The following is an 11211-nucleotide window of genomic DNA, read 5'->3' as shown; positions in this document are numbered from 1 at the left end:
TCGTATCCCCGAGGATTAATTTTCGGATTGTTCCTGAAGGATTTTTGATTGATGAAATGGGAGATGTTAAATGATTGGTTTATCAGTAAATCTTCACCTTCAGCACTTGGGAAGAAAGAGAGTTTTTTATTTGCCCTCTCCAGAGACTCAATTGGTCCAAGGAAGCAATATGTCTCGGCACCAATTGTGAATGGAATTAGGATTCTGGTGTCATTAGTTGGTAAATGAGGACCGTCAATGACTTCATCATTGACTTGATTGAGAATGCAAAGGGCCGGTGGAAGTGGCGGTGCTGTTATGGGACCTTTCCCCTTGTCTTGGGTGGCAATTTGAGAGGAAGAACTAGCCATTTTCAGAAAGAGTAAAAGGAGAATAAAGGTTAAAGATTTTTGTGAAGAGTTTGCCGGTGTAGAGGAAACTTAGAGAATGATGAAGATTCAAGAAATTTGAATAAAGGAGAGAGTGATCAATTTAAAGTATCACTGTAGCCGTTACTGTAGAAGGGGATGCGAATGGAGATAACTTCGTAGAGAAGATGAAGTGGTAGAGAGAGGAAGCGTAAGTCTCGGGAGACGTGTCGAGTGAATTAATGGTAATGGGGTTTAAATGACAATTATTACTGATTTGAAAAAACTGACATCTTTTGGATTAAGTGCTTTATTGTTCGATGATAATATTGAAGGCAACCACATTAATCCAAGGGGGCAATTTGTTGATCGAAAAATATTTTCGATAAAAGTAAGTGGAATCGAAACGAGTCAAGTATGGTTTCTTGAGAAGACACGCGCGTAAGTATAAAGTTGGAGGTAATCGGTGCTGATTTGGTTTTTGATTGTTTTGTTGATCGAGTGAGCCAAATCAAGGAGAAGACTCGATTCGAAAAATCGAGTAAGGCCTTTGAAAGAGCTGGTCGAATAGTTGTGAAAGTAGGAAGTTAATAGCTTTTATTGCACGAGGAGATCATGGAGAATATCTACAATCATACGGCGGGAACGGTTACCAAGAGAGACTGCACTTCAAATTTGAAATGTTGTATTTAATTTTAATTAATTACTAATTAATCATCAGTTATGTAAAATTAGCCTATAAATATTAGGAAATCTTAGTGAAGAGGAGTTAGAACTTTTACTCAGAAAAAACACTCTAGCATTCTCACATCCCAGCGAATTCCTGAATTTGCGATCGAGTTACATTTTCTGTAGGGTTCCTTCCATTTTCTTCTTTTCTTCAATTTATTTTTTTGTAACATTTCAATTAATTTTATTTACCAAGTGTTCTTTACCTTCATTTGTTCAATTTATCTTTCTGCATTTGAATCTTTCATGTTGAAGTCCTTTGATCCAATCAAAGATATTTTATTGTCTACTTTTAATTTGACTGCAAACCTTTCCATTTATTATTTATTTAGTTTTTAAAACTTTAATTTCTAAGTCCTTTTTATTAATTTACAGATTTACTTTATTTTAATTTTTAAATTTGGTCTAATCGAAGACGTTTTGATGCACTTCTAAAAAATTGGTACTCGCACAGAGGAGTAGGTTTCGCTCCCAAATCACTAGATATCGAACTACCATCGATTTGTTAAAAATTGACAAAACACGTACATTTCTTAATTAATAATTATATATATCACGTAATACATATGCATTAATATTCTACCTATACCACCAAACTCATCACACTCGAAAAGCTTTATTATTCATCCCAAAACTAACCAAAAGCATAAACAAAAAATTAAGGGGAAAAAAAGCTAAAAATCTTCATCAATAATCTTGAACTAGGGCTTCAACAAGAGTAGCAATGGCAGAAATGGGGTTTCCAAAAATGGCTGAAAATATTAGCTTGAAGATCACAACTGCTATCTTTGTATACTTCTTGATTGTCCCCAATCTCCTTGATGACCTTGTTAAAGCAAGTTGATGAGATTCATATTCAATCATCTCATGATGAATTATTGAATAATTGTTTTGTTCTTGAGTTGAAAAATAGCCTCTCTTCCAATTCTCAAGAATCAATTCCTTAACACAAGAAACATGGTAACAAGAATTATTATCCTCATTACAAGACACATAAGACCAACCCTTAACTTTGTTCACAACATTCCTACTCTTACATTTTAGGCACTTCCTAGGAACCTTTTGAGACAATGTCAATGTCACACATCCATCTTTGTCGCAAACACTATCTTTCAGCTTCAAACAACATGGGTGCAAATCAAATCCTGTCTGGGAACAATGGTACACAAACCCTAGCACATCTTTTCCACAAGCATCACAATACCTAGTTCGGTATCCGGGCGCCTTCTCGAAGAACTCGAAGTGACTTTTCGGGAAAAATCGATGGAAGGCGAGGCGATCGACGTTCGCACACTCTTCGTGAAGGATGTAGTTGCAAGTTTCACAACGATAACTTGGTCCAAACCCTAGTTCTTTACAACCATTGCACTTGTATGGAGCTCCAGAAGGGTTCAAGTGTAAAGGGTGTGAATGATTGGGATGATCCATAATTAAATTCTGTTGAAATTAACAACGAATATAGAAACAGCAAGGAAATAATGTAACTAATGATAAGTAATTATTCACATGAAAATGTATGTCTTTGTATAAAAATAATAATTAAAATATAAACACGTATTATATTAAATAATTTATTTAAATATGTCAAATTATATAACGATTATCTGTTATCATTTTTATAAAAAACATCTTCTGTGAATAGAATAAATCAAAAGATAAATTGAAAAGTTAATCTTCTATGTAATCATATTATTAATACACATAAGATGTTAATTATATCAAGTAATAGATACATATTTAATGATGCAAAGGAAAGAAAATAATAATAATAATAATAATAATAATAATAAATTAAAATCATGTATGTACAAGATATAAGATTATATTCTACTATTCTAAAGAAATTGAAAGACGTACGTACCTAAAAGATGAATAATTGAGTAAGGTAGGTTCTTTAGAGATGACTTTCTAATTCGAAACAGGAACTAGCAGTATTTATAGTTAATATATTAACTACCAAAGCTTGTTAGTTACTTGGAAATTAAGGCATTAATTAGCCAATGAACCAAGCTATGTTTTTCCGAATTTCTTAGAAAGTCGGTTTTTATAGTTATATATATTTTTTCACAACACACAACAAACGTGTCATTATTGAACTAAGCTAGTTGTTGTTTTCACATCTGGATCCTTTTGATGAGTACATTTCAGGGAAATTAATAGTTGTATTGCATATATATATTATCCAATATAATATATTTCTACTCATTGCTCAGAAGTATAGCTTATATTAACATACACTTTCCTTTTGAAGGATCCTTTTCATGTACATTTTCCATGAAAATTTCCCATAGTGTGGATATGTATAGTAGACGATATAGCTATTATATCATAAAAATTTCTAGATAATTGACTATGATGTTAATTAGTTTAATTTTATCCATAAATAATAATAATATACCAAAGTGCAATGACATACACTTTCCAAACAAATTAAAATACAGATACTAACAATAATAATCTAATCACATTTTATAGCTTTAATATTGTAGTAGTTGAAATAAAAGAAATTAAAAATTTAATTTTCATGTATTAACGTTGTAAAATAATTTTATACAAATATTCAATTGTATATTATCATTAATTAATTAATTTTTAAATTCATTACTTAAAAGATTATTTAAACTCATAAATTTAATTGTACAACTGTTTAAAATTCTTTAAGTTTTTCAAAATTAACTTCAGAAATTAATTACTTATATATTAATTATATTTTACCTTTTTCTTTGCTACTTAGTAAAGTTTTTATGTTCTAATTTTCTTTCTTAATTGAATCACGCTGTGCTATCAAAGAGACAACAAAAACCTAGTCAATGATCAGCATATATATATATATATATATATATATATATATATATCTGAAAATTTAAAAATTACAACTTCAAAATACATATTAGTTGATTATGCGCTGCTTTTTTATATTTTTTTCATATTATTTATGATGAGTTTGAAAAACTCTAATTTAATTTAATGATGAACAAACATTATTAATTTAATTAAATTACAAAATTATTAATTTAATTTTTAATTCATATGTATTGATTGATAATTTTGTTGTGCAGGTTATATGTATTTTGGTAAACAGGCCCAATTGTGTTAAGAAAATATTTTTAGCCTTATGCATTTTTGATATATTAAGTGGCTGAATTATGATTATGTTAATTGAGCCAGAATAAATACAAACAAGCCCAAAATAAAATTTTGATGCAAAACCAAAAGGCTTGGTCCGAAAGTAAAATGGAATTGGGACACTATGGTTAAGTTACTCTCTTAAAGTAATGAAACCCAATTCATTGATTCATTACTGCATGCTTCCAACGGATCTCATTTTTATCATGTGGTGGAATTCAAATTTTATCAAGTGAAGTTAATGCAGACATTGGAAATAGGAAAGAGAAAAAGGGATATATTAGATAGCACTTAGTGTTACATGCTACCTAAAGCAAAAAGGAAAAGTAAATTAATTCATTTTTAATTGTTCAAATCCATTGAATGCTTTCCTTTTACTCTCTCTTCTCTCTTCTAGCTTCGGTCATCTCACAGCAACTATGGAAGAAACTTCAAGCTATCAAAAGAAGGTGAAAGAAGCTAGTAACAAGATCATTGTAATGATGGCAAGAAAAAGAAAACAAAAAGTATGTTGTGGTTGAGATCTTCACCAAAGTGGAAAAGATGTGGTGAAGTAGGCTCAAGCCTTCCATACCCAAAACTGGAAGAAGATGATCTCGGTTAGAGGAAGAAGATCCTTTAGGGATGGCTTGTCTCAGCTTTTGATCAACTACCACAGGAGGTAGCTACTGTAGCTACGTGGAGAAGATGCAGAAGTTAGAGCAGAAGAAGCTGTCATCATCAAGAACTCATCAAGGGCTAGGGATCCTTCTTGGAGTGCAAGTCAAGATGGATGGCTCGGATTGGTGAAGCTTGGTGTAAAGGAAAGACACAGAGGTAATTGCATGTTGGGTTTTACATTCATTTTCCTCTCCTCTCTCTCTCTGGTCGAACCGGTTTGTATGAAGAAGAAGAAGTTGGTTCGGTTCAAGAACTTCAATCTTGGAGGCTTCCTCTTCTATAAATAAGGGAGAACTGTCAGGGTTTGAAGTAAGAAAAAAAGTGAAAGCACAGTATTCTCATAGCTACCTAAGCTAATAGAAGTTCTTCTCCTTCAATATTCTTCATTTTGTAATTTTTCTGTTTAGTTTTGTCTGTCTTGAGTCTTATGGAAAAAAGGCAAACAGTGAGGTTTGTAAGAAAAAGTCATAGAGCGAAAAAAGGCAGAGAGTGCAAAATTAAAAGAAAAAACCATAGATGTCCTTAGAGGTCCTTTGTACATCTGTGTTGTGTTTCATGATTTTGTGGGAATCCCCTTACAAGTTGGGTTAGCACTTAGCAGTTGAAAACTTGGCTGTGACCAAGTCAAGTTCAGGATTGGGATTTAGATTCTGGACTTGTCCCATATAGAAAGGGTAGTTTCCTAGGGAGAATTGGTGTATGTAATCATGAAGATTATAGTGAAATTCCATCATTGTTGTGATGGAGACTGGATGTAGGTTGCATTGCACTTGGCAGCTGAATCAGGATATTTCGTGGTGTGATTCTCTCTCTTTCTTCTACTCCATTTCTGTTTCTGCTGCGTAGGAGATAAAACTAAAAAATATCTCGTACCGAGTTACGAGATAAAAAGAAAAAGTCTCGTGACTGGATACGAGACAAAAATCAAAAAGTTTCCAGAAGTTATTTCAAAGACCAGCAAGTTTTAATAAGCAAAAAAGGGACTAAGATTCAACCCCTTCTCTTAGCCACTCAAAACCATCCATTCATAATAATCTGGTCCGCACATCATTATCACTAGATAAAATAAGGGGAGTAGAGGACTAAAGCTGGGTTTGGTAAAGCTTTTGCTTTTTAAAAGTAGCTTATGAAAGCTGTCTTTTAAAAGATAGCTTTTTAAAAGTTGCAGCACTTGCGTTTGGTAAAATCAAATTAAAAATGACTTTTAATAAGTACAAGCACTACAATTGTGTTTGGTAAAACAGCTTTTAAAAGTTAAAAAAATTATAATAAACATGTTTATAACAAAAAATAATTTCTTTTTTCAAATTTTTAAAAATTTATATAATATTTTAAAATAAAATAATATTAAAATAAAAAATTCATAATAAACATAAATATAATAAATAAATTCTTTTATTTTTTAACTTTAAAATTTTATATAAGTTTCATAAAAATTTATTTTATCCTAAACATCATTACTAAAAATACTAAATTAACATATTTAGTATTTATTTTATTATATAAGTATCATAATAATTAACATATTTACTTGATTTATTCTCTGTACTAATATAAATAGATTTATCATTAGTCAATAATAAAATTTGTATGTAATCCAATGTTAGTACTGGGTACGTTCATTACCCACCTATATATATTGGCTCACCTTTATAGATCACAAAAAATAGGACACTTATCTCAAATAAACTACTCTTATAATTATATATCTATATTTACATATGTATATACATGTTGTTATTATAATTTAATGTTCATGCAAAGAAAATTTTAAAATTTTATGATTGGTTTTCATAAATCAGATCAACCTCTTCCCGTTTCAAAGAACAGAGAAAAACAAACATAATAGATCTACTGAAAAATACAAAATTAACGCAAAAAAAATAACATAAATAGATAGAAGTTATACCTAATATGTGATAGAGATGTATTTGTATTGAAATTTGTGAAGATTAAGTTGAAAAATAAAAAATATATGAAGATTGTGTTAGAATTTGTGAAAGTTAGGATGAGAAGTTAGAAATATACGAGAATTTTAATGACAATATAATAGCGGAAAATACGTGCGGGAAAATGAAAAAAATTTGGTAAGCATAAGCCAGCTTTGAAAAGCTCCCTCCTAGGTGCTTTCAAAAGCACCCTTAACTTTTAAAAGCCGTAAGCACAAGCACTTGGGCTTTTTAATTTACCAAACGCAAAATGACGTGTTTGTGCTTTTAAAAAGCACAAGCACCTCTTAAAAAAGCTTTACCAAACCCAGCCTAATTTGTACAACGATATGGAAACAAAGTAAAACGATCTACGACTAATTAATCAAATTCAATTACATATTCAAAATGAAATATGCAGCTAATAAAACCCATGATTTTACACACGACGTAGTTTGCTTCGACTTTGGATGGATTTCATGTTATTCAAATCTTTCACGATCACTATTTTAGGCTATGCACTATTGTCTAAGAAATTATGGTATGTATATTATATTATTCTTCATTACCACAAGTAAACGTGTCATTCAACTATTGGCTATTGCCTGTTTCCATTGGAACCTTCAATTCAAATTAAAGCATGCATTTCATGGAAATTATGACAACCAAGACGATGATTCTGCTTCATTGCTTTAGAAATTTTCGGCTATTTTGCTTTGATGTAACACCTATAACGTGGAATAGAACTAGTTCATTTCGAAATTAATGTACGTATGATAAGATGATTAATAAGTTAAATAACACCTTTATTATACGATTAGTAGGTTAGATGTAACTAGCTATATCAAAGTAATTTGTATTTACAGTGTAATATAAAATTTTCTCTGCTTTTTTACATTTAAGTTGAAACTACTATTACTAACTTGATAATACTAAATTATGCAGCAATAATCATTATCTAAAAATATTTCATGTTATTTAGGTTGATCTTATTTCTTATATTATGTAGACACTTTCTCAAACTCAAAAGTTTGATCCTCCTGGCAATCTTTGTAGGTATAATACATAGTATTTCCAGAAATCAAAACATACACATCATATCTCCTTTGGTTATTACTTATTAACGTACACAATTTTTTTATATTAATAATTTTTATTATTTGTACTAGGACAAAATCAAACGGATTAATCAAATAAAATACATACAAATCTATGAACTACAAAATAAGAATGATAAAAGTAAGTTTTGGTCAAATGCACAATAGGATAGCACTATTCATATTCATTAGTCAATATCATGTCCTGAATCTTGATCCTTAAGCTATTAACTAAATGACAAAATAGAGCCTTCAAAACAGAAGCATAACAAAATTTAAAAGAGCAAGCTGAAATTGATGCATGCAAAGCAGAAATTTCCCTAAACATTCTTACTAATAATAATAATCCAAATCATCAGTTTCTTCATCGCTGTATCCATGGGCCTTGTTGATCATATTGGTTGTTAAATGTTCTTTAACTTTTTAAGATAGTTCTCAAGCTCAGAAGCCTCACTTTGACATCAACTAGTACCATGTTTGGCACAATGCTATAACTTTCACTAAGCAAAGCAGCTTGAATTGCAGCACCATAAGCAACAGCTTCATCCGGGTTGATACTCTTGCAAAGATCCTTCCCTTCAAACAAGTTCTGCAATAAATTCTGAACTTTTGGGATTCTAGAAGATCCACCAACAAGGACCACGTCATGTATCTCTCTTTTCTCCATCTTAGCATCATCAAGACACTTCTGAGCAATCTCCATGCACTTCTCAAACAAGTCCCTGTTGAGTTCTTCAAACCTTGCACAAGTTATAGAGAAACGAAAGTCAATGCCTTGAAACAAAGCATCTATCTCATTAGCATGTGAAAATATCCTTTTCGCTTTCTCACATTCGTTTCTCAACCTCCTCATTGCTCTGGGATCCCGAGTAATGTCCATTCTGATCTTTCTTTTGAACTCTTGTACCAAGTGACTCACCATTCTGTTATTGAAATCTTTCCCTCTGAGATGAGTGTCTCCAGAAATGGCCTTAACTTCAATGTTATCATCTTCAATTGTGACTAGAGACACATCAAAGGTACCACCACCAAGATCAAATATGAAAACTGTTAGATGAGCTAATGAGTCATGTATAATAGTTAGCAAGTTAATTAGTTAGGAGTCGCGTATATAGGTAGATTTTGTTAGTGAGAGATTAGGGAATAAATTTGTTAGAGTGCTGACTAGATAGTTAGTTATGCAGCTCATTAAGTTACTGTTATTTATTAGCTAGGAAAGGTAAATTGAACTTGATTTTTTTGTGCAATCAGAAAATGAATTTAAGAGTGACAGAGTTGTAACAAAACACACTCTTTTCTGTTTTCAAACTTTGTGGAGTTATTCCCTTCATCTCCCTTGAACTCAACATTTCAACACGGTGCGGTGAGCTTGGAAGGGAAATGATGATAAAAGGTTGAGGAACTTCGAAAAAAGTCTGCAGCACATTTCTTCATTCTTTGTCTTCTTCTTCTTACAAAATCAATTTTCTTTCATTCATATCATCTCATTCTTCTCCTCTTCCTTTAAACTCAATTGATAGAGACTGATGAGATTTGCGTTGTCATGCATCAATCCGGCATTGACAAACATTTCCGATCAGCGAGATTGAGGAACGAAGTTCTGAATCTGTATCAACAAGATTCATTGATTTGATTCTAAAATTAGGGTTTGTGAACAAGAAGCGATGGAACGTGAAGGTATTCAATCGGTTCCTTCAGTAGACATTCATGCACTTGCTGTGTTGGTGAATTAGATCAACATGATGAACCAATCATGCACGAACAAAGGTCAATCAAATCCAGTATTGGATCCGGTGAGTCCTTATTTCTTGCATCCTGGAGAAAATCCAGGATCAACCATAGTTACTGTTATTTTGGTAGGGAGTAATTTTCAACAATGAAAAAGAAACATGTGGAGAGCATTAAAGTCCAAGAACAAGCTGAAATTTGTAGATAGATCGACTCAAAGACCACCAGAGGATGACCCGTTGTTTGAAGCATGGGACCGTTGCAACACATACATTGCTTCTTGGATCAATCACTCTCTAAGTCTTGAAATTGCTCAAAGCATCATGTGGATTAATTCAGCCGAAGAATTATGGAAGGAATTGAAGTATAGGTACAATCATGGTGACGTGTATAGAATAACAGAATTTGAAGAAGAATTATTTGCAACCAAGCAAGGAGATGCATTAGTAACTACCTACTATACTAAGCTGAAATCGATTTGGGAGGAATTGAAAAATTTATGTCCAATTCCAAACAGTTCAAGATGTTTGAGAAGTGCAATTGTGAGGTGAACATAATGAGAAGTTACAAGGAAGAATCTAGAACAGTTAGGTTTTTGAGAGGTCTTAACGATCAATTTTCAACTGTGAGATCTCAGATTATGCTAATGGAACCGTTACCTACGGTGGATGTAGCATTTGCATCCTTGTTGCAACAAGAACGACAGCTGAACCTGAATGAAGCAATGGAAGAAAAGGCATTGTTAATCAATTCAAGAAACGAAAATAGTAGCACAAACACAAGAAGAAGAGGCAGAGGCAGGGGGAAGAGACTATGGCAGCAATGCAAAGATTGGAAGAGACTTTAAACAATGTTCTTATTGTGGCAAGAATGGTCACTTGGCAGACACATGCTACAAAAAGCATGGCTTCCCCCCTCATTTCAAGAACAATGGAACCATGATCAACAACATGGTTGCTGAAGATGATAATGAAGTAAGCAATCAATCTCAGAAGGAAGAACTTGGCAAATCTGAGCCATATTTCACCTTAGAACAAAAGGAGGTTTGCTTGCTCTTCTGGCCCAACAAGATGCACACCCAAATAAGGTGTGGTTCTGTTGGCCTTGATCATTCACAATAATCTCTGCACGACCATTTTGTTCTTCCCATACTGCAAGACACGAGTATGTAGTTCCAAGATTGATTCCTATCGTATGACCCTTATGTTGTGTTGCCATTCTTTAATTCTCTTTGCGAAAAGCAGTGTATAAATGAAATATGAATATGTAAATAGATAGATATACTAATAAAATTTTATTTATGTTCCTTGAAACCATAAAATGAATTATTAACGTATTATACTAGTATCAAGGGTGAAGCTTAATTGTTCGTTCCCCAGTAGTTAACCAAACACTATATGGCTATTAGTCATGCGAATCATCACTAATACTACTATGACCTTGAATAAAGAAAAAAAAAATCTCGACTACATAGATAGTCTTCCTAGGCCTTTCTCTGCCTTTCACCCCTTTGTCCATCTTCCATCTTATCCACCTCCTGACTGGGTGCTCTGTCGTTCTTCTTTTCATATATCCAAACCACCTGAGATGCAATCC

The 11211-nt window shown here is 32.3% G+C and overlaps 2 protein-coding genes and 1 pseudogene across 2 annotated transcripts; 1 reads left to right on the top strand and 2 right to left on the bottom strand.

Moving 5' to 3' along the window:
- Window positions 1-1637: 1637 nt before the first annotated feature.
- Window positions 1638-2976, bottom strand: LOC107638011 (protein VACUOLELESS GAMETOPHYTES-like). Its single transcript, XM_016341212.3, has 2 exons — window positions 2938-2976; window positions 1638-2513 (listed from the first exon to the last, which is right to left on the bottom strand). Exon 2 carries the CDS (start codon window positions 2502-2504, stop codon window positions 1764-1766), a length of 741 nt encoding a protein of 246 aa, XP_016196698.1. The 5' UTR covers window positions 2505-2513; window positions 2938-2976; the 3' UTR covers window positions 1638-1763.
- A 5326-nt stretch (window positions 2977-8302) lies between these two features.
- LOC107637015 (heat shock 70 kDa protein 4 pseudogene) lies at window positions 8303-9512 on the bottom strand (annotated as a pseudogene).
- A 264-nt stretch (window positions 9513-9776) lies between these two features.
- On the top strand, window positions 9777-10166 carry LOC148569176 (uncharacterized). Its single transcript, XM_088484920.1, has one exon. It carries the CDS (start codon window positions 9777-9779, stop codon window positions 10164-10166), a length of 390 nt encoding a protein of 129 aa, XP_088341046.1.
- The last annotated feature ends 1045 nt before the right edge of the window (window positions 10167-11211 follow it).

This window comes from Arachis ipaensis, chromosome B4 (assembly GCF_059453495.1).
Source record: "Arachis ipaensis isolate K30076 ecotype BB chromosome B4, ASM5945349v1, whole genome shotgun sequence".
Taxonomy (NCBI): Eukaryota; Viridiplantae; Streptophyta; class Magnoliopsida; order Fabales; family Fabaceae; genus Arachis; species Arachis ipaensis.
The sequence above is the reverse complement of the archived record's forward strand: the minus strand, read 5'-3'. Positions and strand labels throughout refer to the sequence as shown.

What these genes read in the sequence shown, in the direction of transcription:
- LOC107638011 (XM_016341212.3), bottom strand. Translation starts at nt 2,504, where the DNA reads ATGGATCATCCCAATCATTCACACCCTTTACACTTGAACCCTTCTGGA.
- LOC148569176 (XM_088484920.1), top strand. Translation starts at nt 9,777, where the DNA reads ATGTGGAGAGCATTAAAGTCCAAGAACAAGCTGAAATTTGTAGATAGA.